Genomic DNA, 27,466 nt, shown 5'->3' with positions numbered 1-27,466 from the left:
GAGAGAGGAGACTCTGTATATGGTATGTTGGGACCCCAGGTTTGGTGCTGCTTCCAGCTGCAGGAAGGAGCAGCACAAAATAGCCAGGACGTGGGAGTGAAGGGGAGAGCTGGAGGAGTACCTGAGCCTGTCGACACTGGAGGCAGGAGCTGCTAACTCAAGACCAAGGAAAACTACACAGTACAGTCTGCCTGGAGGCTGGGTGGCACCCAGGAATGTCCGGAAGAGAGGGCCTGCTGGCCACTCAACACTCACCTTTTCCTTGGATACATGGTGAGAGAAAGGGCAGGACCCATCTGTCTTCTTGCATGTGCCTCGGACAAATCTGCAGCATGGGATAGGAAGGTTTGGGGAGGGCTGGTGCCAGGTTCTGTCACAAACCCCCCAAGTTGTAAGTAAGGCTGGGCAGGGCACCTGGTGCACACGGCCACCTTCTCAGGGTCATGGATGTAAGGGCAGCGTTCACCACGGTTACACTTGCCAAAGCGGTTGTAATACATGCAGTACTCTCTCTTCTTCTCTTTCTTCTGCTTTGCCTGTCGGATGATAGCCAGGCTTCGCTGGACGGCCCGGCTATATACAGGGAGAGGTTTGTGAGCCCACGAGTGAGCAGGGAAGCCCCTACCTTCCCAGCCTCAAGGGACGCACCTGGCCAAGGAACGACTATTGCTGGTGGATGGGTCCAGTCGTCCTATGGGGGAAAGGAACAGGTTACATCAGGCCACAGCCCAACTGTAACCCTTATCTACCCTTGCCTGACTGGCTCGCACCTTCTTCCTGCCAACCCATTTTGGCAAGCCCCCTTGAGCCCCCCAGCACTTAGCTCAAGCATAGATGCTTCTAGAAGCCCTTCCCTCTGGGGACACAGCATCAAGAATGGGGTCCTTCTGGGCCCTGTGCATGAGTTATGTCGAGGGTGGGCAGCCTTGGATCCAGCATGCCAGACACAAGGACTAGAACAGCCTGCCAGACCCTGATGTCTCCAAGCAGCTAGGCTCCCTAAGATCAAATTGGTGCTTACTGGTTCCCTACTAGCTTCCCAGCTTCCTACTCCCTCTCAGTGCCCATGGGGCTCATGGGGCAGGTTCTTGGGAAGAGGTAGCGACTGGCCCATGGACATGTTTCTAAGATTCATCCTTGGCCTGGCTACCAAGGAGACCATCATGCAAATGGCAAAGGCTGATGGCATTTCACTTTGTAGAGCCTGGGGAGAAAACAGAAGGGCTGCTTATGCCAGGGTAGAAAATATGGGCCTGGCAGTATAGGAGAAAAATAGTTTAAAGAATTGATGGGAAGAAGGAAGGAAGGGAGGGAGGGAGGAAGGGAGGGAGGGAGGGAGGGAGGGAGGGAGGGAGGGAGGAAGGAAGGAAGGAAGAGAGAGAAAGAGAGGAGAGGTGAGAAAGAAAGGAGGAGGGGAAGGGGAGGTTAGGAGAGAAAGAAGGAAGAGAGAGGGAGGAGAGAAGGAGAGGAGGGAAAGAGGAGGATGGGGAAAAGGGGAAGACACGGCAAAAAAGGAAGAGGAAGGGAAAAGGGGGAAGGGAGAAGAAGAGGAAGAAGGAAGGGAAGAGGGGAGCAAAAGAGGAAGGATGAAAGGAGGGGGAGGAAGAGGGGAAGGATAAGAGGAGAAAAAGGAGAAGGGAACAGGGAGAAGAGAAGGAGGAAAAGGGACGGGGTAAGGGAAAAAGAGGGAGAGGAAGGGGAAGAGGGGAAAAGGAGAGGGAAGGAGAAGGGGAGGAAGAATTGTGTTGGTACTGCTGGAAATTTGACCTGCAGCTCTCTGTACACTGGCTGCAGACAAAGGTGTCTGGGTCCAATTGGAGCGTGTTACTTAAAAGTTGGAAGCCTCCCTTTCATAGCCCTCAAACTCCCAAACATCAAGACCCAATTAGCCTTTCTAAGGTGACCATGTGGCATGAAGAAGACAATGGGATGGGAACGGGATCCCTGAGAACTTCAAAGTAGCTATGTGGGGGGAAACCCAGGCTCACCACAGCTTTGCCTGCCTTTTAAAGACACGGACCAACCCCAGGATCACAGGGCAGGCAGGGCAGGACCTGCTCAGGATGGCTTCCCCTGGTTCCTCAAATACGCACATGACCCTTCCCAGACCAGATCCAATTTCCTACAGAGCAGCTGCTGAAATGAATACAGCACTAAGAGGCACAAGTGACATCACTCAGAAATTCTGAGGACCTGAGGCGATGACAAAGCCATCTAGGTTTTAAAAGGGGATGTTCTAAAGTGCCTGAACCCACGTAACCAGGCCCTGCTCCTCCATCAGAACACTTGTGATCTGCTCCAGAGCAGCATCCCTCACTCTACCCCAGACCCACTGTAGCCCTTCACAGCTCATTAGTTGAAAACTCAGACCATCTCCCCTGAGCACCTTGTAAGCTACTTGGTTCCGAGTGTTCCCCACACACTTCTAACATCCTCCCGAGCAGGGGTGGGTGGTATACTGTACCTTAGGTACTTTGGGCCCAAGACAAGACCAAGCTGCTAGAAAAATCTTGTCTGCTGCTTGGAAGTACCTGAGGTATCTGCTAGGACTCTCTGGCAAGAGGCTGTTCCACACTTAACCTCAGTGCCCTTGAGTTTTTAAAGGGCATCCACGGGGTCCCAGTGGGAAGCAGAGGCTCTATTGCATAACTATATGGGCTCAGGCAGTTAGGGCATAGACGAGGGCCTCAAGAGGGAGACAGGGAGTTGAGGGCACAAGAAAGACTGCAGGGTCCGAGCAGGACACAACAAGGGGAAAGGAAGGGTGGCAAGGCTTTCAAAGCGTGGAGAAGCAAAGAATTTAGGGTGGCCTCTATCTCCAGTGGAGGACACCTGTCCTTAGGGTGGCAGTGGAGTACTGTCCAGGTGGCACAGACACACACTCACACCTGCCAGTCTTCGTAACCAATGACGTGCAATGTGATAGTCTGTCAATGAGCACTGGTTCTCGGGCTGTCACCCAGCCTACTGGTGACACTAGCACCATCTGCTCCCAGCCAGGGACACGCGGGCATCACGTGCCACCTGTCAGGACCTGGTAGGGAGTAGCTTTCTCGTCTTTCCACTTTCTGCTTTTAAAAACACATCAGCATGGGGCTCACGGTGGGAGTTTTGACAAGGATGGGAGGCACCTTTCCAAATGCTTTGCAGTGTTAAAAATGCACATAAAGTAGCTGGCTTGAAAAGAAGCAACCAGAGGTGCAAAGAGCTCAACGGCACAGCCCTGACCTGGGAGCACAAGGTGCTGCTTCTGCTGTGCACTCTGGAGCACCTTCACTTGCTGGAGCTTCCCAAAATAAGTACTGCCTCCCGCCAGTTCTACCCTTGCTTACTGCCCTGCCTGTTCCCTGGTCCTCAAAGGGAGCTCATCTTTCCAAGAGGTCAAAGACTCCTCAGCACTTGGCTATCGCTCTGGCAGAGCCCACCGGGCAAACAAGGGGTCAAGCTCAAGTATCTGTCCCCAGTTCCACTGGAGAGATGACTGGCTGCTCCCAGGAGGTTAGAGCAAGGTCCTCCTAAAGTCCAGGTCTACTTAGCTGAAAACCTGCCAGGTCCAGGCAGGGCACATTCAGACACCTAGAGCTATAGTCCTGAAAAAAAAAATCAAAATGGCAGAGGAAGTCCCAGTGAGGAAAAGCAATTAATAGATTCTCCATGAGCTGGTAGCTCTGCACCCCTGGGGTGCAGCTGACGAGACTTCCTTGCATGCCCCTCTATGTGACCTTCTGGCACCCAGGGAGGGGAAGGCAGGGCACACATAATTAGCTGCAGAGGGTGGTGCACACCTTTAGTCCCAGTGCTCAGGAGGCAGGGACAGATGGATCTCTGTGAGGCCAGCATTGTCTACATAGTAAGTTTCAGGACCCCCAGATCTACCTAACAGAAGGACTGTGTCTCAAAAAACAAACAAAGAAAAGAAAAAGAGACCTCACTTGCCCAGGAACATGCTGGTACTAGTCAGCAGCAGAAAATACAGATCGCACCTGCCTCTCTTTGACCTGGGGACCCTGGAGCTCCTCAAGAAGCCAGAGCTAGCCCTGTAGTCTGAGACTGGACTTCTCTTCCTCACTGAAGGGACTAACAGGCTCTTTGTGCCCTCAGCAAGTCCAGCCAACCAAGGGCACAGGTCCCAGGCCAAATTTCAAGGCAAGGGTGAAGGAACTAAGACATCTGAATAGCACATAGACCCAGGAGGGTGAGCTGAACTTCCGAAAACCACAAAGCCATGGCTAATGCTGACTCAGTCCTTAAGGGCCTGGAGGGGTGGCCAGGAGAGGCGTTAGCGCCCCATTCCTCCTGTGAAGGGTTGTACTTTCTTGTTGAAGTCAAGGGTTTGCTGACACTAGGGAAGGAAATTTATTTCTTTAATTATGGCTACTGTAAGTGGGCCAGTCAGCCGTAGTGCACAGTTGGGAGCAATATACCTTCTTCACTGTGGGGTGGGGTCAGATGGGGGGTATCCAGGCAGCAGGTGCTATCCAGCTCATGGATCATCTCCCCTGGCTCAGAAGAAAGGGTGTGGTTTTGCCAGGCTGTCTCTCAACATACCCCTCATCCCGTCCCAAGAAGGGAAAAGCTAAGCCCCAGAAAGGCCCCAGAGTGGTGCCAAGACCTAGGTAGGTAGGTCAGGGACAATGACAGTCCTGACTGGCAGCAGGTTGAGGCCTTGGCAAGAGCAGGAACAGGAGTAGAGATAGTGGTAGAAAGGTCCCTTGGACTCCCACCTGCTCTCATCACATGATCCCTTAGATAATTGGCTGAATGGAGGCAGGCTCTGAGTAGCTACTAGGGCACTGGGGAACAAGGTTCCAAGAGCTTTGGGAACAGAGAGTCCTTCTTAGTTGGGTCTACAACAAAGAAAGGGGGCAAAAAGGCCAGGCCTGGGGAACTGTTCACAGCACAGTGATGTGAAAGCCCTGAGTGTGGGAGTTAGGAAGGCAGAGTCTATGGAACTCAGCACTTGGCCCTGGGTCACGGGAGCAGTCACAGCTTCCCAGTGAGAAGTCACAGGGAAGCAGCCCAGCCCTCTTCAGAGCTTAGAACCCACCATCTCCAAGTGACGGACATTTGACTATGAGAGGCCAAATACAACACTGCCACCTGCCCTCCAGAATTTATACCTCTTATCTCCACCTCCTTGAGACATGAGCAATGCAAGAAGCTCAGGTGGCTGGTGTAGCCCCATGCCTTAAGCCCATCCAGCCTGAGAGTGCAAATCAGGACCCAGAACAAGATAGCTAGTCCTAGTATCTGAGGATGGGACCATGGGACAGTCACTATATAGTGATGGTGGGCACTATAGGGAGATGAGAGAGTTTATTTCCTAGCCCAAGGTTCAGTCCCAATCCCAAGCCTTGGTGCTTAGAAAGTCTGGAGTATGAGACAGAGCAAAACCACAGGCACAAGGAGACCACAGAGGGCAATGATGGGGAAGTGGAGACCCAAGGGCATGTAAGAGTCAAGGTAGGAGCCCAGGCTACTAGCACAGTTCTCAAGAAGAATTTATTAGGCTCTCCCACACCCAAAGGAATAAATCTCAGGAGCCATGTTCCCTGTGTGTCTTGCCCAGAGAAACCTGGAAGCTCCGTGCCTGAAGAGCAGCTCCCAAGCACAGCCTGGCAGGGACACAGAGAAGCTGGCTGTCCCAAATGGGATGTTCCCTGTGTCTGCTGCCCTGGGCACTGACTTCTCCTGAGTTGATCTCTTTTCCTCTCAGCCCCTCTGGTGAGTGAGTAGGGCTGCTAGGTACAGCTGGGCCTCTGCAGTCCCTTAGCAGCCCATAATCTTGCCTTATTTTTTGATGGACAAAGAAAAGGATAGAATTGGACTGAAACCAAAATACTTTTCTAGTTAATTTGTACAATAAGCACATCCAAAGCATTTCCTTCTCCTCAGCCTGTCCCCAGGCCGCTGGGGCTTGCAGCAGCGGTGGTGCCTGCCTCCAGATACAGTTGGCGAGGCATCACCAATGTGATTAAGGGTGCTGTGGCCCCAGGTGTTCGCTCACCCGGGCATGTTTACCATACCTGGTTCATCCTTTGTCCAAAAGCAAAACACGGGCACTCCTGCATGGTCTCCCACAGAAAATCTGGGGCTGCTCAGCCAAGCAAGAGGCAAGCGCCACTCAGACTCCCAGGAGAGTTTCAGGGCCTCCCAACACAGCCCCAGCTCTGGCTGCCCCTTTAGTTTCATAAGGGATAGTTCCTAAAGCCCTGTGCTTATACAGTTCTCTGAGTGCATCTGCTCTTCAGCTCTCCTAAGTTCCAGGACCCTGGCCTTGTCCCCCCCTTTCACAGCTATGCCCACAGCTGACAGCATCAGCGTAGAACCAAGGCCCAGAGAAAACAAGGCACACTAACATTCAGTGCCCACCCACATACTCTCCAGCATCCCACCTCACCTGTGCGGAGGGGGGCCCTGCTGCCATCACTGGGCCGGCTGGAGGTCTTAGAGAGCTTGTTGGCAGACACTTTGTAGAGAACCCCTCCTATGCAGCGATAGCCTTTGTTACGCCATCGAGGGGAAGCAGGTGGGGCTTTTCCGCTCCCACTGACGGTCGGACGAAGGCGGTTTAGCATCATGGACCTACAGAGAAAATAAACCCTTTACCAGATGTGGCCCAGAACAAGCTATAGATTTGCTGGTCAAAAGTACTTGCTGTATGGGATGTATTAGAGCTGAGGTGGCTGGGGTCTCTGGTCCAGCTGCCAAGAGACCTCTGCCTGCTTCGCTCTCATAGACACTTCTGTACCAGTAGTCAAGGACTTCTGACAAGAATCCCAAGGCACATTATTATACAAGCTGGCTAAAAAATCATGAGCCCCCGAAGGGCCACACAGAGGAATGGCCTCTTCCAACACATGCCTGTCCGTGGAGGCAGTCTCCTAGCCTGGCCACTGGTGGGTATCCCTATGCTGGGGATGTTCCCTGGGGCTGTCTGGGCACCTGTATTTTGAAAAGCAGTGCAGGGCCTTGGCCCTTTGGCACCAGTATGTGACACTCACTTGGGTTCCTGCCAAGGCTGATGCAGACTCTGCCCCACAAGAGATGTCAAGGAATCAAGAGGGACTACTGCTCATCATGTCCTTCTCCTGAGAATGTATGAGGGCAGTCTCACAAGCCCACCAGGACCACTGTGTAGGACAGAAATTGCTGTTCAAGCCAGGCAGCGGTGGTGCACACCTTTCCACCCAGCACTTGGGAGGCAGAGGCAGGTGAATCTCTGAGTTCAAGGCCAGCATGATCTACAGAGTGAGTTCCAAGACAGTCAGAGCTACACAGAGGAACCCTGTCTCAAACAAATAAGGGGCGAGGGGAGAGAAAAAAATTGCTGTTCAAGATGCAGCTGTAGGATTGGTAGCTTGGAGAACAGACCTGAGCTAGGTCAGTCTTGAACCTCAGAGGCCACCCTATTATCGTTCCTTCGAAGACCTCAGGTCTACCAGACACCCCAGAGCCCCTTGCAACTCACTCAAGCACTAAGCAAGCTGAGGAAGGGCCTTGATGTTGTTATCACTCAGAGAGAAGGCCTCTGTTCTCCATGAATGTGACAGCCCCTGCCTAACTGTGATGCCAACAGGTTGTCCCCTGGGAGGGAACCTGGTGTTCTAGCAGCTAGGTGAGGCCAGGGGGTTCAGCATGCAGCCAATCTTCAAGATACATTTTTGTGGTGTCTTGTTTATGTAAATCAGACACTACTTATCACATGATCACAGCCTGCATGCACTGCCCTCTAGTGGCAAGTGTGAGCAACGGGCACCAGAGATAGATCAGGCTGAGCACACAGGCCTTCCTAACAGCAGTTCCCACCCCCAGAGAACAGCTAAAATGGAAGGTAAGGGCAGCATATCCAGTCTGGTACAGGGCAGTAACCTCTCACAGGGTAATCCAACTGTCTCCCATGGCCTTGTGGCCTACCCAGGCCTAGCTTGTGAGGGAAGCAAGGTCTGAAGTCTTTCAGGATCCCACAGCTGTAAGAGACCTTCTCTAGCAAACTAGGGCCAAGCAAGTATCCTCAGAGCTGAGCTATAAAGTAAAAGCCAGAGAGGGTTAGCTTACTTGCCTTGCCAAGACACCTGCTATACTGCCCACCACAGCCTGCTCTGCCCACCCAGGGGGAGCCAACCAGAAAGAAAATCACTAGAGGAGGGGCAGCCATGTACTCAGGCTCAGCTACCATTCTAACATTCAGCACCATAGCCCCTTTGAGCCTCGGTCTCTCCACTTGCAGGTTGGGATAACTCTTGCCAGCCAGTGGCCTCAGAGGGCTCATTAGTGAGATAATGTGAGCAAAGCGAGCCAGACGTCAGGGGACCAAAGCTGCGGTGTAAGTACAAACAGAGTGGTGGGGAGGCCACAGAAGGCACTTAACCCAGTTTCTCTTAATTAAAATTCAAGTTCACAAACACCAATCTTGGAGGGAAAGAGTCCTGCCAAGAAGCCAGGCTGCAGTGATCCGTCTGCCTGGCCTCTCACTGCCCTACCCATCACAGACTTCATCAGCCCTCTACTGGGTACCATCTGGGTTAGAGAGGGGCAGCCTATGAGACTGAGCCCCCGGGATGTAGTCTATCAGACTTTGTACCCTTGGCTTTAACTGTGTATGAGGAAAGGCCCAACCAGGAGAGATCTTCTACTGTTCCAGCCCCTTACTTGTCAATCCTACCTGTCATTCTTAGAGGCTCAGTGGTATGTCCTAACCTCTCCATCAGAGCTATGGCCACTTCACAAAGGGATGTTCAACCTAGTCCCAAATCCTCAGTGAAAGTAAACTGGTACTAGAGCAGTGGCTGCTGGAGCTGGTTCAAACTGAGGTTGGCTGGCTCCTCACTATTCATGGGGAAGGTATTCCTGCATCCGCCAACCCTGGGGCTAGAGTAGCATTCTGAGGAAGAGAAGACTGGGAACTGGAGAAATGGAGTACCATTCTGTACAGTGACCTCTCATCTAGCTTCTAGCCACCCTACAACTCAAGCTAGAAGCCAGCTGTGGTCTTAATCAGAAGATCTGATGAGCCCTTTGACTAGGGTCCATCCAGGCTCTCTCTTCATAATACTTCTCCCATGCACTTCATCTCTATCCATCGTATAACCATCCAATACAATATGAGCAAATACACAGCCACCAGAAATATGAGGGTGAGAACACATCTGATGCTCTCCCTCTAGAAGCATCTGTTGGAGGCTGGTCTAATGCTAACTACTGGCATTCAAGATCTGGTTACTGCCCACTGGATACACCCATCCTTGTTTGTGTAAACTTGCCTATAACATTATACCTGATTGGTTCATTAAATGGTCTATACCTGGGCAGGGCAGAATGGGGTAGGCATGGCTAGGTTCCCAGGCTTCTGAGGACAGGAGAATCACGAGAATCACAGGAAATACGGATGGTAGAAGAAGGGTGCCAGGATGGGTTAGTGTGAAGAAAAAAAAAAAAAAATCACGTGGGCGAGGGGAAAGGCCTCTTCCAGTAATGGCATGGAAAGGCCCAGATGAGGAATAGAAGCAAGCACCAAGGGATTATGTATGGAAGGTAGACCAGTTGATGAGAATTAGAGTGGATGGCATTAGATGGGGACTGGGAGATAGATGGTGAGGATATTGAGACAGTGTAAGTGAAACATCTACCTGGCCCAAGGTAAATGACACAATTATAAATCTAACAAGTGTCTATGTCTTGTTATTTGTGATAGTGGGTTAAATAACACCACCGTGATAATTTTAGGGCTAATAATCAATTATATATATATAATTATATATGTATATGTATGTGTGTGTACCCTCACACTCTTATTTAGTACAACAGTACAACAGACATCTTCAGGGGCTGTGTAATGCACAGAGAGCTCTGAATGTGATTTCCACCTATTCCTCCCTAGATGTAGCTACAGAAAAGAGCCATAGGTTTAAACAGTGTAAGGCAGCCATAGACCTAGCCAGGTCCAGGAAGAACTGTAGAGTTTCCTTACTTCTTCAAGAAAGAAACCTGCATCCCCTTCCTTATGCTTGAGAGAGTCTTGAGTTGGGGACTGTCAAAGGCCTGTGTCAAGGAACCACAAGTCAGGAGCCAGCATGGGGCTCTCGCTGGGCTAGGATGACTCAGCCCAGACCTGGTTCCCACTGCTTTCATCCTAAAATGAACAAGCCATTTTCTCATAATTGGTCTTCAGAGCTGAAAGGCTCATCTGTGGTTACAATTTTTCCCCAAGACAGTCTTAGTTATTCCACGTGTTTATTTTATTTTGGTTTGCTTTTTTTAATTATTATTTTTTATATTAATTACAGTTTATTTACTTTGTATCCAGCTGTAGCCCCCTTCCTCATTCCCTCCCAATCACCCATCCTCTCACTATGTAGGCCAAGATGACTTCAAACCAGAAACATTCCTGCCTCGGCCTCTTGAGTGCTGGGATTACAGGTATACACCATAACACCTGGCTTGACATATTTAAATTCTTATGGATGATCAGGAAATATCCATTTGTCCCCTTCTCTTTCTTCCTTAAAATGAAACAGAACAAACAAAAACCCAGCTCAGTAGATGGTGATAATTACTGTGGGCCATCTGTGGATCCACTTGGACAAGATGCAAAACAGCAGCCCCTCTGTTCCTATTCCAGACTGTGTGTGCAAAGGCCTGTGGATACAGGACCTGCAGGGAATAGGGACAAGTGCTACCTGCTGTTTTGCTCAACCATGAACCTGGGAGCTTTGTGTGGAAAAAGCCACATTTGGGGTGTTGATATGGACGAAAACTCAAGAAGAGCTGGCTGGACCCTGGGGCTGAACCAGGTCAAGGTAAAGGCCTTTCCTCTAACCATCCACCCACACCCCTGCCAGCTCACTGGCTTTGGAAGCCGCAGCAGAGGGCGCCAGGTGGGGCCTTGTAGCTTTTTACTGCCATGGGTGTCACAGCACTCCAGTAAATTGTTACCCTAATGGAGAGGACAGCCTTTGGAAACGAACTGTACAGAGAAGAGGGGATAAAATTAATGAGATAATAGCAGGGCCAAGGACCCTGCAAGCGCCTGCCCTCACGGCACGGCTCTGTAATTCCTTTTCTGCAACGGGAGCCGCAGATCTAAAGGCTTCTCCCATCCGTCCGGCAGGCCCATGCCGCCAGGAAATTTCATTAACGCTGGAAAATAGGAAAGGTATTAAGCGTGGATAATGAAGGCCAGGGAGGGAACAGTGCCTTAAGATAGTCTTCTTTCTCGCCTTTGTAATGGGAGGCATGAACTTTCCCTTCAAATCCATTTCTAATCCATTTGAAATACTACAGCAAATTATCTTTCCTTCAGCCCGAAAGCGGCCAGCCAATTTACTCCGAATAGAAGTGACAATGCCCCAGGATTTATCACCATAACCTTGACTACACCAGGGTGAGGCTGGGCCTCCCCTCTTACCCTTGGGGGGGGGGACAAAGGATGGGGCAGGGGGAGATAACATTTTAAATGAAAAGCAGTGATAATGGGGAGAAAGACACACACCTCAAAGGTAGTTTTTTTTTTCCTTTTTTTTATTTTTTTATTTTTTTAAGAAAGAAAGGGGGAAAAAAGTGTCCACTTCCTTATGAGCAGTGAAAACTTCCAAGCCTGAAGCTGTCTGGGCTGGCAGAGAGGCAGTGATGCGGTTGGGGGTACTTAGGTGGCTAAGCCGAGTCATTCTCTAGCTTTATAGGGTCTGGACACAACCGAATGCTCCAACACTTATAACCAGCACAGCCTAAAGCTTAGTAGACAGGCATCTGGCAGACAGCTCTGTCTAACCACTGCCCACTTGCCCTCTGTACATAGTCCTGCAGGCAGTCTGGCTTCTGCAACCCAAACTCTGGGTACCATCCTCTTGACTCTGTAATGTCCTCATGCATGGGACATGGACATGGAACATATCCCTCTTAGAGACCACTGTGACCAGTACAGATCCAGCAAAGGCCAAGGACCCTGGGCAGCACACAGTCAGGTGGCATGCAGAGGCCCAGGCCACAGCCAAGTAATTCTAAACTTGGAAACCCACACGTACCGGGTCCAATGGCATCTTTGAACAACAGATACTGAGATCAAAGCTGGGTCTCTACAAAGACTAGTGATGAGGGAAGAGTTACTCTAGTAGCTGGGGCAAGGAGGTATGGCCATTACAGAGAAGAGGTCCAGAGGGTCTAGGATGGGACCTGAAGTTCATTTCCTTTCAGCATATCAGACAGCACAGATAGAAGAAATCTGATCCTTAAAGGTAAATTGAGGTGAAGACAGTGAGAGCCCCACCCAGAACCCTCCTGTCCCTCCCAGCTGTGCTCTGGCTCTTGCTACTATCCATCACACTCCAGTCTTGCCTGTGAAAGACAAACAGGTGCCTGGGGAGATGCTTCCATCGGCAAAGCACTTGACATGAAAATATGAGGAGCAGAGTTCAATCTCCAGCACACACGTAAAATGTTAAGCACAGGAGTGTCTAATTATAATCCCCGTACCAGGGATGCATATTCCAGGGGCTCAATGGCCAGCCAGCCTAGCTGACTTGGTGTGCCCTGGGCCAGTGACAAACCTTGTCTCAAAAAACAAGGTGGATGGCTCCTGAAGAATGTCACCCAAGGTTGGCCTCTAGCCTCCATGTGTATGTACATGTGTGAATACACTCTCTCTCTCTCTCTCTCTCTCTCTCTCTCTCTCCCTCCCTCCCTTCCCCCTTCCCTCCCCTGAACATATACATGTACCCACACTCACATGAACACACTTCTCCCCAACAAGAAACGAACAAAAGACCTCAGCCAAAGTCCAAGTAATACTTGTTTACACTTGCTTTCTATACTTACCTCCTGCCCTCTCCTCTGTCCATCTCCATCGCCAGTACGTTCTGCCTCCCAGATCTCCAAGAAATGAAGATGTTGCCACCTTCCCTTCATCCCCAGGCCTCACCTATTTGTCTTCCTCCAATACCCTAGAGTCTAGCCTGGTTTCTACTGATTTGGGGTTAAGGGTCCCTTCATCCACTCTTCCCTGACCATTTGTTTGAAACTATGCAATTGATAAAGTTCCTCCAATTTCTTAATTCTATATGTATTACAAGAGGTTCACAGGGCTGGGCTCTTGAGTCCTTGCTGGTCATGTTCAAACCCTCCTTCTGTCTAGTCTAGAATTCCAGCTACCCTAGAAAGTTGTAGAACCTACAAAGTAACGTGTCTCCTGGTACTGGGCCTTTGCATACAATGTCCCTCTGCCCGAAGACATGATTATTTCTAAGCTCAGGCATTATGTCCTCAATACCCAGTGAGGATGAGACACTCCCAGAATAAGAAAGACATGAGTTCCGTCTAGCCATTTGTCTGTCAAGGATTCCCAAGGGACAAGGCCTGTGCTGTGTGCAATGCAGGCAACTCTAGAAATCTGTGCTATTGGACACATGCTGGATGGGAGCGGAGGTGTGGAGTATGGGGCTCCCAGGATCTCTCAGAAGGGCAGGGAGCTGGGTGTGTCTGAAAGCTCTGGTGAGTTATAGACAGGAATAGCAGGAGGCAGAACAAGGAGGGCTTGTTTCACAGTGCAAGGAGATCTGGCAAACAAGGTACCTGTCTGTACATCAAAGGCTGAGCACCAAGGAAGCAATGGAGGGTCAGAGACCACACGAGAGCAGAATGGTGGTCCCAACACCGCTAGCCAGAGAACAGCAGCATGTGGGGCCAGGCTACCCAGGCTGGTGGGAATGGAACAGGAGCTGGGCAGGCTGGCTGGGGAGCAGAGAAAACAACCAGGGAAGCATTTTTCAGGAAATGGAGCACGGTTTTTGAAGCTTGGAGCTGAGCGATCGAGAGTGCGCAGTCAGCAGAAGAGGCAGCTTGCACGGCGAATCCCCAAGTAGGTCAGGCGGAGCCGCCGTGACAGGCACTAAACTGCTTAGCAGGGCTTTCCACCAGAAACCGACCGCCCCACCCCAGCCATTCAGCTCAGGAGAGTGAGCTAGTGTGTGTGCCTGTGTGTATGCAAGTACACGAGCATGTGTGGGTACCAAGCAGTAGAAACACTCCTTTCTTCTGCTGCTAGTATTACCTAAGGGTTTCAGTACCTGCACATCTTGGGCAGGGCAGCACATGAAATGCTCTAGAAGACAGAAGCCTCACTCAGTAGGCTTATCTCAATGACCTAAACAACCCAGCATCTCCAGTTCCCAAGATGAAGACAGTCCTGGGGAGAAGACTACCAGGGCCAGGCGAAATAAGCAGAGCAGAAGCATAAGGTTGAGGGTGACTAAGAAGATTCATTATCCCTGGGATACAGGCACCATGTACAAACGAAAAGGGCAATCTAGCCCTGGAGAGCCACAGTGAGGGTAAGAATATCCATGGAGAAGGCTGACTGTGTGTACTGTAGCAAAGAAAAGAGCTCAGCCTGGGGCAGGTGAGACTACCTGGTAAGAATGCAAGTAGATGGCTATTGGTGAAGGAGGTGGGACACAGTTGGCTAACTAGGGTCCAACGCTGACCCATGAGCAGGACTCCAAGGAAGCTCTGCTCTGACACCCAAGGACTCTTCAGGGTATTGCTCCTTGAGGGATCCTGCTCCACCCTCTCTTACACACACACTAATGAGCAACAGTGCTTCAGGGGCACCCCTTGCCAGCCCAGCCCAGCAGTGGTGGGTAAAGTTAATTGTACTGCCTCTATTACAAATGCCGCTGCCCTATTGCGAGGGGCTGGGCGATTTTATGTACTTTATGTGCTCACGTCTATTCAATTGGTATTTCGATCAATGGATACATTACAAGCTTTCCCTTTAAGAGCCTAATAAACAACAAGATGGAAAGTAAAATTCTCCATAAAATGACACTTTTAAAAATCCATTTCAGCTGAAGCTATTGGTGTTTTGTATGTTAGCTGCAAAAAAACAGGTATTGCTAGGCCTTAATGGCTCTACTCAGAGTGCAGAGTTCAGCAACATGGGTAAAGAGGCTGGGGCCCAGTGGCCAACACAATTATCCTTGGTGGTAATGGCTGGTATATACCACAGGCATTACCCCCAGTCCTCCACAACTAGGCACCAGTTTTCCCACATTGTCAGCCCAGAACCCACTCAATACCAATGTGCCAGCTGCTGAGGGGCATGACTAGGCCCTCAGGTATCCATGGGTCATACTATTTAAGCAAACCCACAACAACAAGCTCTTCCACCATGCCATGGGAAAAGCCCCCCAAGACTGTACAGGGAATCCACTTGGCTCCCTGTATGAGGGGAGCCTCATTAAGAAGTGGCCTCTACACCAAACACCAGGGAAAGACTACAAGGCTGACCACTAACACTCATTAGAGTTAGAGGGTTGAACAGGTAAATGTATATGAAGATCAATATCCTTCTGAGATGGCCAGGTAGAATACATACAGGGGAAAAAGTAGGAAGAACTCAGAACTTCACAGCAGGTGTATCTGGCCCACAGGTGGAGGCACAGTGGCGACCCCCATGGCACTGAGAACAGGAAACTCACACAGCAAGGCAGGGTCTTCCAGATTATGCAAGAAGCGGAACACTAAGAAGAAAATGCAATCGTGTTGCTTAGGAGGATGGTTGTTGGGGAAGGCTATAAACAGGACCCAGTATTCCTAAAGTTCACATGGAAGAATATGTGTTAAGGAATAATTCCAATACACAACTCATCCACTGGTAAAAACTGAGAGGTCAGAAACAGCCCTACTGTTTAAGGGCCTGAAGGAAAGCTGATGCCCATGTACTTGGGCAAGTTAAGGGAACTCCTTTCTTATTTCGTTGGGGAGACCAAAGGGTGTTGAGCCACCACATAAAATAAAACTCAGACCAAGAAGGATTATAGACTCAGATGTGACTTCCAAGTTTCTGGAGGAAAATATGATCTTGGATAGGCAAATCTTTCTTAAACAAGATACAAGAAAAGAATGATAAATCCAAGCATTAAAAAGCACCTCTCAGACTGCTGGTGCAGCTCAGCAGTAGAGCACTTGTCCAGCATGTACAAGGCTCCAGCTTCATCCCCAGCAATACAAACAGCAAGCCCTAGAATGCAAGAAGACAGCTAGGAGAAGAATGTACCCATAACACACATAGTACTTCAGTAAATCAATAAAAAGGCAAACACCTACAAAACAGGCAAAAGACTTGAAAAAGAACTCCATGAAAAAGTACACCACAGAATACTAAGTGTGGAAAATGCTCAGCATCATTTACTTGTCAAGATGTATAAATGAAGCCCTCAGTGAAAGGGCTGGCAAGGTGGCTTAGCAGGTTAAAGCTCTTGCCGCCAAGCCTAACAACCTGAGTTCAAACCCTGGGACACACACAGTAAAAGGAGAAAATAGAATACCACAAATTGTCATCTGACCTCAATTTGCATATGCGCATACCAGCAGCACGGCACCAATAAGAGAACACAACGACTGCAATATTTATGCTGTAACCGACTGCAGTGTGAGACAGCAGCATAGGAGCTAGATGGCTTACCTAAAATACGTCCACCAACCCCAAGGCTGAACTCCATAGACACGAAGGTTCTCTGTTACCTCAAAACACAGCTAAAAAGGCTAAGGGGCAGCTCTGGGGCACATGCCAAGGCAAAAAGTAACCAACACACCCATCAACTGCAAAATGGACAAACCCTGAGGGAAAGCTACTGCCACACACAGCGACCTGGACAGCCTGCGGACCAGTGGTAAGGTGCTCAGCTTGGGTTACCCTGCAGAATGCTGCAGCATGGGTGCTTCCGCCTGAAGTCACTGACTCCAGACCCAGGTGCCACTGACTGGTCTCAGGGAGGCTCCCTTCCCGGCTCTAGAAGGTACCTTCCCACTGCTCTCACCTGGCTTTTCTCCAGGTATGAACCTATGTCTCCTCCTTTTCTAACATGATGCCAGTCATACTGGATTAGAGCTAAACATGTATAACCCCAGTTAACTTCATTCATACCCAGAGACAACATTTTCTGCAAGGAAGGCCACATGAGGGTCAGGGCTTTACCTTATGAGTTCCAACAGGACACAATTCAATCCACAGCACAAGGCAAACAGAGGTAACTCTTTAGCCTGCTGTATGTTTCTATTACCAGGGAAAGCCCAGGACAAAGCCTTGGAAATCAGTGTTGTGGGTAGCAGGTAGGCAGGTCTCTAGAGTTCAACGCAGAGCAGGGAAGACCATTCTACAGAAACTAACGCATGGAATCTTTAGAAGACTTCACAGCATAGAAAAATTGGACCTTCCAGCAAATGACCTTAATTAAACAGAAGCGCAAAACTGAAACAGTGGTAAATGACAAAGGTGACACCCTGAACACTAAAAGGTCCTATGAGTCCATGAGAAACAGGCAAGATAATGATAATAAACAATGCTTAATTAAAAACCAAACCAAAACTCAGGAATTCACATTTCTAGTCACAGTGGCCAACAAAGACAGGGCAGAGCAGCAGGCAATTTCATTTGCAGAATATGCCCGCCTCCGGTCTCTTACAACAACGGCCCTGTACCAGACCCATGCAATAGCCCAACCAATGACACTTGCCCTAGTCAGAGCCACTGCTATCACATGAGAGTGCCTATGGTAAGAAAACCACAGGAACAATAATGAACAAGGCCAGGCTGAGGGGGAGCTCAGACGCCCAGCCAGCAATGGGATGGTGCCTCCTCTGAGGTTTCTTAGATGCAAATACCAGAGGACAGCATGGAGTCTGGAATCATTTGCTCTAGCAGACCTCAGTCTGGCTCTGTCACTCCTAAAGATGGCTGCTATTCTAGCACTTCATGACACTGCTGGTCCACTCTGCCAGGATTACCCAGACCTGGGACAAACGAAAGGGAAGAGCTCGGTCACGCAGCCAACCTCCTTGCAGCTGAGACCCTTGAGAGAACCGTAGATCAGGACACATCAGAGCTGTCCCTCCAGCTTCTGCTCTGGTTCCTGCTCAGGCTCTGTGGTTAAGCCCTTGCTCCGCCCAGGCCCGACCTCCCTGACCCAAACATGGAGGGGAGGAGGGACTATAATTTATGCTCCCGCCTATGCTTTATGGCTTTCTTAATTCAGCTCCTGCTACTATTAATGTAGTTAATGCTGAGATTATATCTATTTTCTGGCGTCAGGCAGAGATTTATTCAAGCCATTTTTCCGGTGGAGGCTCCCACGCTGTTAAATCAAGCACCTTGCCAATTAAGTGCTGACTTGGGAAGTGGACGCAATCTTAACAGGCATCCCACTGCAAATTACACAAGAAACTGCAGCTCTGGGGAGGGGCAGGAGCCATAGGCACCCTGCTGACTTGGGGAAAGCCCTCAAGAGCCTGGCCTGGTGTTGGCAGTGGCTCAACAGGAGCTGGGGTCCCAACCTGCCCACCCACCTGCAGCCTGACCAGGGCACATGGGCTTGCTCCTGATACAAAGAAGTCTCTCAAACTTCAACTCCAATCTATACACCAGGTCAATGTCACCAGCAAAACATACCTCAGGCCCCCATGGGCCTCAGCTGCCCAGGCAGCACAGGAAGCACTGAGAGCTCTAACAGCATAGCAAATGCCAGGCAGGGAAAGGTGGTGGAGGACAGAAACTGAAGGACCTAGAAGGAGGGGCTCCCACAGGAGGCCTGTTTCTTAGGCTCAGGGTAGAAAAAGGGTATTAACAAAGTCCCACATCTGAAAACAGAGCATTATAAGGAGGTAAATGGTGGGGAGCCAGGTGAAAAGACTAGGACAAAGAGAGGCCTCACCCTGACCTGAGAGTCCATGATTCCTGGTGACACTCTTATACCCCATGGAAGCATCATTTTCTCCTGGAAGTACTGTATGGACAGATGTGCCAGCCCTGACCACCCTCCTCCTCAGCATGACACAGTGGGGTCCTGGAGTGAACCCACCTGGATCCAACGTGAGCAGAGAGCCCAAGAAACAGCATGGTCCCACCAGATAGCAGCTATCATGGGAGCCTATCCCTAGAAATGCCATGTTTCTCAAGTTCTAAGGTAAGGCCACTACCCACCAGCCCAATACCAGACCCAGCCCTGAGAACTGTAGCATGTTTTGAGGCAAGATCAGCTGGAGGATTGATATATGGGAAGTTAGATATGGTATTGATTATTTGAATGACACTTTACTACCACCTCTAAAAACGGGCTAAAGGGGGTATTTAAAGCAGCATTTAATGGTGTAAGGCACCCAGGTGGCACTGAGTGACAAATATACCTTGTTCTTCATGTCTCCGGGTAGAATCTCCAATTTCTCTGTTGTATATATGTCCAAGACTGTCCACACCTTCCCCTCACCCTTGGGCCTCAGGCACCGACTGCACCTGCGTACAGCTGGCACATGTGCTCCCTCAGCTGAAGGAAAAGCCTATGCAGGACTTCTGAATGCTCCTTCTTACCAACCATCCTCAGACAGTTTGAAAGGATGTGCCTTCCAGCTCTGTTAAACACTTCACGGTATGCTCTGTGGTTATATTGTGCTAGAACTTCACTGAAGCCCTCCTGGGTCCTGGCCCTCATCCACAAGAAAAGGGACAGCCATCCACAAACCAGAATGGGGTAAGGTTATACCCGCCTGACTGTGATGTTCTTTACCATATGTTTATAAAAACAGACATAACTGCAGTCATATAAGCCAAAAAGAAAGGTAAAGCGGCCAATCACCTTTACATTCTCTAGCTCAGATTCTGCAGCATGGGGCTCAGATATGGACACAACACCCACTGCCTTGATCTGGCATCCATAAATTCCTCAATGGGTACAAAGATCCCATTACCCTCAATGCCTAAGCCTTCTGCCACCATCCTAACCCAAGAAGATTGCTCATGTGCAATACAGCAGTGGTAGACTTGTCCATCAGAGGGGAAAGCACTGAGCTTCAAGGTTCTTCCAAAAGGCTTTGGTTTAGGGCAGGTTGAAGAAGGATGAAGGTGTGCCCACTTGAGCCAGCCCTCAGGCCTGTACTCGAGGGAGCATCATCTGCGGCTTCAGAACCCATGCATGGCAATTACTCCTCTGCTGGGAAGGCCTCAGCCTCTTTATACCTGGCAGCATATTCTGGAGAGCATCTCCCACTTGTGCATGGAGCCTCAGGCTCAGGCATGGTTTCACACAAAGAGGCAAAAGTGAAGGCAGAGAGAGCATGTCACAGAGGGACAAGAGAAAGAAGGAAGAAAAGACAGAACATGGAACTGGCAGGCAGTCACATAACATACCAGGCTGCAATTGAGTCAAGAAACAAGACAGCAAAAGGCCAGCAGGAGACAGAACCCAGGAGGGGTGTCTGTGCAGAGCCCTGAACAGGGAGGATGTGTGGGTACTGCTTTTGGATGGCTCACTGTCCCACCATCTCCCAATGCCCTCATGCTGGTCTGTCCACCGTCAGTGCTGCACTAGAAGGTCAAAGAGACCATGGATGACCAAGTAAGACAGAGGAGCAGATCACTGCTACATTCCTTCTGCCCCACAGGGCCTCAACATGAGGCCACTCCAAGTCCAGGACTCTGGACCTATATTTCCAGAAGCCTCTTAGTCCTACCTGTATCCCTTCCCTGTCTCCCCTCAGATGGTCTCATCACAAACACTAGCCATCGCTTCCTAGCTTTGTGCCAGTATCCCTGAAAGCCTGATGAAAGAGCAGTTGGCAGTGTTGGAAGAGGTTGTCGGAGGCATATGTGGCTCTGTGGGAAGAGGATCCTGTAGACTACAGCCCTGTCCTAGTCTTCCAAAATCTGAGAAGCAGTTGAGGAACAACTAATGCTCCTACCCGGGAACACAGGGCACTAAAGTCTCCTAGGGAACTCTCAGTCCAGAACACTCATGTCTTGGTCACAGGGCCATTCCACAGCTTACCCAGGTGTGGAGCAACCAAGCAAAGGAACAGACCTGGGTGCAGAAGCTCCGTCTGGCTTCCTGCTCTGGGGCCAAAGTCTTGGAAGGGCTATTGGCAAAGCACAGTGTTCATGCTCTGCTTGTCAGAACAGTGAAGAACAGAACAGCAGTAATCAACTCAGCCATCAGCACCAACTAGACCCTGGCACCCAAGCAACAGCTTCCTCCTCAGGGGCTCAAGTTTCAGCCTTGCCTCTAGCCCACCAGTTAGCAAGGGCTGGGTTTAAAGATCTCTGAGAAGGGATTGGAGAGATGGCTCAGTGCTTTAGAGAACTTGTTGCTCTTGTAGAGGACCAGAGTTTAATTTCTAACACGGAGGCTCACAATGGTCTGTAACTCCAGTTCCAGGGGATCTGATGCCCTCTTCTGGTCTCTGAGGCACCAAACAGCAACTGATACACAGCTCTACATGAAGGCAAAACAGCTTATACATTAATAAGATAAAGTAACAATAAACAGGATCTCTGAGAAAGCACCCTCCCTTCTTGAGAACCGTGCATCCCTCAGGTATAGCTCAGCCCCAGTGTTGGTCAGGGGCTTGCTGCTGTCTCTGACAAGATGACTATCCTGCCTGTTCCTCCCTGAAAGGCTTTGAAAGGGCGTGGGCCTCAGCTTTAGTGGAAGCAGCAGGTGTCTGGCTCAGGAGGATGCCACTCAGCCTTGCAGCCAGCTCCATAGAGGACACAAGCTCAAAGGCCTGCCTGCCTCAAACAGAAATAAATAACCAAGGCATGCTTTGAAATGACTTCCAAATTAAGAGTTGCATCCGTGCTGTCAAGCCCCTGCTAGCAACTTCTGTGGCACCTTCCGTGCAAAAACGTATCTCAGCCCATTTATTAGAATGATGAAGGCAAAGGGATCTAAAAATTGCACTCCTTCCTTAATGAGCAGCCGAAGGGATCGGTAAGCATAATTTCAGAAGCCAGTAATATTTTATATAATCGCCGAGTGGTTTAAATTGAAAACCCCCAACTGAATCAATATTTACTGCATTGAAACGAAATGAATAGTAATAAGTCACTAAGCTCCCTGTCCTGTTTCATAAAATAAAAAATTATAAAAATGAGCACAGGCGCAGGGAGGCCATCACATTAACTTTTACAGCACTTGGGGAGCTGTAACGCCTGTTCTCATAAAATAAAATTCTAAAAAACCTGCCGGAAGAGGCCTCTTTCAACACCACGTGGGGAAGCTTGGGTGGCCAGAACAGGGGGGGATGAAGGCTCCATGACCAACCTTAAGAGCCCTCCCTGGGCCAGAGAGAATCCCAAGATGACTTCCTGCAGACTGATACAACCTGGTGCTTGCTTAGCTCCTTCTGCACAGAGGATAGAAGAGCTACTGAACGTGACTCCTGTTCTCCTCAGAAATATCCTACTTTGGTTTATCTATTTCTCAAATTTCAGAACATCAGATGGAATATGAGTGAGCAGCCTGACAGGGGCCAAAACAGACATAGCCAGGCCTGCATCTCTAACTGGCCTAGGAAGGGACATGAGTGAGCTGACAGAGAATGTGACCCAGTAAATGTTCCCTGAGGTATAAACATGGGACCAGGGCTTGGAGCACAATGGTGTCAGCAGACAGCCTACCTGAGAGGGAAGTGTGCATAGGGACAGATGACAGAGAGGGTATGTAGGACACAAAGGAAGGCAAGTATAAGAATAAGGTCCCTGAAGCCACAATGAGCCCTAGCCAATTCAGGAGGCTGATTCATGAAAGAAAGGGTTGGGGAGCGGGGGAGACCGTAAAAAACCTAAATGTACACTACGGCCTAAGAATGACCGACCTTGAGTAAGTGTTCAACATTGTGGTCACCAGGAGATGCAGTAAGACTATGCCACACAATAAGAGTAGTAATAATAATAATTAAAAAAGGCAAAAACCAATAACATCAGGTATAGGGAAAACAGAAAGAATCCTACCCTTTGAAGGAAGACTAGGCAGTTTCCTATAACTTGAACATGTGTCTTTTCCACATTCTAGCAATCCCTGACTGGAGGAAAAGGGAAGCCCAGGTGTGCACAGGTGCTTGGCAGCTTTCACTTACACCTCCCAAATGAGAATCAGCTCAAATGTTCACCCAAAGAGAATTCATATCAGTGTGAAATAAGCAAAGGAAGGCTGCTTAGCGGTAAGTGAACTATAGAAGCCACAGGGATAGTGCAAAACAGATCCACTGCACTGTGCAAATGAAGTGAGGGACAGTCATATCTGTGTCATTCCAAAACACACAAACGAGCCCACAGGGATAAAGGGTGGATGGGAGCTATACTAGAGCTGGAGGCACTGGAAGAGGCATGAGAATGGCCCAGGCAGCGCAGGGCACAGGAATGGCTCTCTGTATAGACAAGCAGTGCACATACAGCATTCGCCAAGACCCACAGACACCTACACTTATATTTCTGCATTTCACTACTTAATAAGCTTGCCTTTCTCGGTTGAAAGCTTAGTTAAAATAAGGGAGACTTGCATTCTAGGCCTGAACAAATGAACACACAGACCAGCACTAATGGAATGAGCATTCTCTGAGTTGGAAAAGATCCACAGACTTGAGAAGGAGGAGGTGGTGGTTGTGCTAGAGGAGGTAGAGGAGAAGGAGGAGGAAGAGGAGGTGATGATAGAGGAGGAGGAAGTATTGGAGGAGGAGGAGAAGGTAGTGCTGGTGGTGGTGGTATGCACACACATCCAAGCACAAGCAGATACTGAGGAGATGTAAAAGCAACATGGCAGAGCGTGTTCACCCAGGACTAAGTTTCAACTCTACTGATACTTGGCCAAGGAGGCTTTCTACACAGTACAAAGACTGGCCAAGTGTCGACTGCCATAAGGAGCAAGGTTTTGTAAAGTGACTGATTTCAGGACCATGGAAGGGAAAGTCCAGGGTGAACCTGGAGCAGCTGGTCCCACCGAAAGTCAGTGTCCAGGAAATGATGAGGCCTGCTGAAGGGACCCAACTTAGTCTGAAGGCTAGGAATGAATGGGGACCAAAATAAATAATGATAAAAACAGATTTCAGCCTACTTAACAGTGTAAGTTCAGGACCACATCATTATAAATAAACAAATACACACAAGTAAAAGGGGTCACTACTCACAGGCAGAGTTCTGCTAACCCACCAGAAAGAAGGAGGGGTTGGAAAATCACTAATAGGTCTAGATGACTGGGTGATAACTCAACAGGAAACACAAGTCTGCCAAGCCTCTACAATCTTCTACCAATGGGTCAGAGTAACCTGCACAAGACAGGCCAGACACTTCTGAACATGTGGCTCCCCCACTGGACACGCCAAGACCACGTTAGAGCCTATACAACATCCCTGCCCAACAGCAAATCTATACTTAATTCCAAAAAGACATCAAAAAAGGCCAGTAACAGGACGTTCCACACAACACCTGGGGCCTTTACTCTCTAAGGACATGACCACAGTGAGCAAGTTAGGCAGCAGATGTCCCTCCTGCCTAGAGACTTGTGCAGGACCACAAAGACAGGTTCTTAAAAACCAGTTCAAAAAGCAAAAAGTAGTAAATGGACAAAATGAAAATAATTGGTTGGCTTAGATAAAGAGTATCAGAGTTCTATATTATTTCTGTACCTTTTCTCAAGTATAAAACATACCAAAATAAAAAGGTTATTCAGCCTGTAACCAGAGCCAAGGAGCACATTCAGAAAAGCTTCAGCCCTAGACCAGGCCACCTCTAGCTCAGGCCCAGCAGCTGTGGCCTCTGGACCTGTGGCAGCCATCTACAGGCTACCTCACCAGGCCCTAGAGGGCAGTACACAGTTGTCAGCAGGGCCCTGAGTGGGACAGTGGCTACATTAAACCCATACACAGATATATCCACCACTGTCACTCTGCAGCAAGAGCTGGAGCTGGCTCGCCATTTCCAGACCTGTCTGACCATTCCACAACCCCATATTCATTTTCTAAGGCCAGACGCCTCTACCACAGACCCAGCTGAGCATCTGCATTGGTACTTCCCTGGCCTCCTAGACGGGCTCCCTAGGCTCTCCCAATCTAGGTTGTGCCATTTCCCCTCCCAAGAAGCCTCTGGTATGTCTATGACCTTTCACTCACCAACAAGCACCACAGCGTCAGAGAAGTTCTGAGAGTTATACCTGGGCCCAAATGTTCATCTCAGCCTAGAAACAATGATCTGTTTAGACTAGCTTCTGCTGGGCTGTAGCTTCCAGGTAGGCAGGGGCCTTCAATGATTACTTACTGAGTGAGGGAACACAAAAGCAATGATAAAAAGACCAAAACAGAAATCACCTGGGCTGTAAGTCAGGCTGGCAGGAACTTCAGATCTAGTCCCTAAGGAGGAAGAGAGGCCTCACCCACCTGTGGCCTGCCTACAAGTCCCACGTAAGGGAGCTTGGAAGAAAATTCAGGAAGCTAGACTCTGACCTGAGGCACAACACTCATAGAGTCAGTAAGTAAAATATGGGTGCCAGTCAGGTGAATAACACCAACCCACACGATCATCGCTCTATACTATCCACCAGAGACCCAGTTCCCCCACAACCACAATACTGGACGTTCCTCTCCTGCCATCCAGGCATTGGGTGAATCAGGAAACCCCTATGCTGAGGGTTACTTGTATCCAGGGTCTCCTGATCTGGGGTAAGAACCTTTGTATACATGTAACCCAGTGCCTCCCATTCCCAATACTGGCACTAAGCTGAGGAAAGGGAGTCAGAGGCTGTGGTGGCTCCCAGGACAGCAATGCTTCTAACCACCGTACTCATTATATGCAGCACCACTCTAAGGATTCCCCCATCTTCTTTCATTACCACTCCCATCAATCCCCATGCGACTGGGGACTGAGGCACTCATGCAAAAGTATCAGGCAGAGTGAGGCTCAGAGCTATGGCTCAAACGTAAGCCACCTGGATGAGGTGAACCTCACAGTCAGGTCCACCCTGAAGCCCAAAGCTACAATTCTGAGGGACCCAGCAGAGCAAGCCCCTGGTCTTCGGGAAGCCTGACAGTAGAAGAATTCCATGTCTTAACACAGGAGGGTGAGGCGGTTCAATGTCAGTGGCACTGTGGTGGCATCAGTCCCTAACGCCAAAGCATGGCCTAGGTTGAAAGAACAGCCAAAGGGGCAGGTGGACTATCTTGAGTGATCCTACGTTTTTCTCTACCACAGCCAGAACTAGGGACACGGGTCACCTACAGAGCCATGGGCCAATCTCCAAGGAGAGCTTGCAGCAGTGCTGCCTCACTGCAAGTTGTTCCTCTCCTGTGAAGGGAACAATGCCTATTCTGATACCCTGATACCCAGTACTGGATTGGCCCAGGAGCAGACCCATGGATCCTACTTTGCATACCAGACTCTTTCCTCTTAGCAGATACTCCAAATTCTTCTCCAGGCCACAGAAAGGCCCTACTGGTACAGCCTGTGCTACCCTAGCCCGTACTCCTGGAAGTCTTGCTTCCAGATGGGTCTTCCCTCAGACCAACCCCAACCTGCCATCTTGGGCAGATTTAAGGGCCTCGGTGTATCCCACCTGCGGCTACTCACAAAACCATATGCTTCATTTGTCCATGTGCTTCCTGACTGCCATCCCCACTAGGACCTGGGTACCAATGGGCCCCTAACCTAATATGCCCTTGGCCCCTTGGCATCTAAGACCATCAGTGTGAACAGGACCCCATCCTGAGATGAACTAGGGCCTTTGCAAACTGCCAGAGGGCTATATAAGACCAGAGAGAGGACGGGGATGAAAGCAATCCTGGAGAAAAGGGAGCACTAGCCTCAGAAGGAGTCACCCTAAGTACCCCTCACTACTGTACTTCCTGGAAGTGTCAAGAAGCTGTGGGAATTTCAGTTCTAGTTGACATTGGACCACACCCTGCCATGGATGAAATGGTTGTGCCCTTCAAACTTCTAGGCTGCAGCCCTAGCTCTACAAAATGTTATTTAGAAGTTAGGCTTTTGGGAAGCTATTAAGAGTCAGATTTGGGACGGGATAAGGGTCCTGTAAGTGATAAGAACAAATGTTCATGATCTCTCCTCTTCTCCCCTTTTATGAAGATGTTCCCAGTAAGCCAAGAGCAAGCCCTTATCAGCCCCCACAATCTGTCTTCATCCCAATCTCAGACTTTTGACCTCCAGAAGTAAAAGGCAAATACCCGCATCTGAGCCATACATATGGTGATACTTTGTTGTGGCAGCTCTGGCAATCACAAGACAGTTCCCTGAACAGAGAGCAGGCAGGAGGCAGAACAGGGCAGTTGCTGGTACCCGGGCTAGTGGGTGCACCTGCTCATTAAGGAAACACATGTAGAAAGAGCCCAGGAACCAGCCGTGCAGTAGAGATGCCTCCCATTCTTGGCTGAATCCTCTTTAATGAGACGTCACTTTGGAGAAGCGTTTCAGAGCCTTTCAAAATCTTGGCCTAAACCTCGTCAAACTGCACAGAGATTACTTAAGATTTACCGCACCGACACAAAATAAAATAAAATAAGGCAACCCAGCAAGCAGCAGCTCTGTGACAGGACCATTTGTAGTCAGGCTGGAAAAGCCTCTCGATTCATCTGCTTAAGCACAGTGGCTTCTGTTTATTTCGCACTTTCATGTCAAATGAATTTGGAGAAAGAAAAAAAGTGA

At 49.5% G+C, this 27,466-nt stretch overlaps 1 protein-coding gene across 1 annotated transcript in view; it reads right to left on the bottom strand.

Annotated features, from left to right (window-relative positions):
- The window catches only part of Zc3h3 (zinc finger CCCH-type containing 3), an 88,264-nt gene that overhangs the window by 24,609 nt on the left and 36,189 nt on the right, over window positions 1-27,466 (bottom strand). Inside the window, exons 5-8 of the mRNA XM_021659904.2 lie at window positions 6,401-6,585; window positions 649-691; window positions 415-573; window positions 256-325 (exon numbers count right to left, since the gene is read on the bottom strand). Of these exons, the coding sequence (XP_021515579.2) occupies window positions 256-325; window positions 415-573; window positions 649-691; window positions 6,401-6,585 (457 nt within the window). The remainder of the gene's footprint in view (window positions 1-255; window positions 326-414; window positions 574-648; window positions 692-6,400; window positions 6,586-27,466) is intronic.

The sequence above is a fragment of the Meriones unguiculatus genome, chromosome 8 (genome assembly GCF_030254825.1).
Source record: "Meriones unguiculatus strain TT.TT164.6M chromosome 8, Bangor_MerUng_6.1, whole genome shotgun sequence".
Taxonomy (NCBI): domain Eukaryota; kingdom Metazoa; phylum Chordata; class Mammalia; order Rodentia; family Muridae; genus Meriones; species Meriones unguiculatus.
This window is presented reverse-complemented; position numbering and strand designations above follow the sequence as displayed.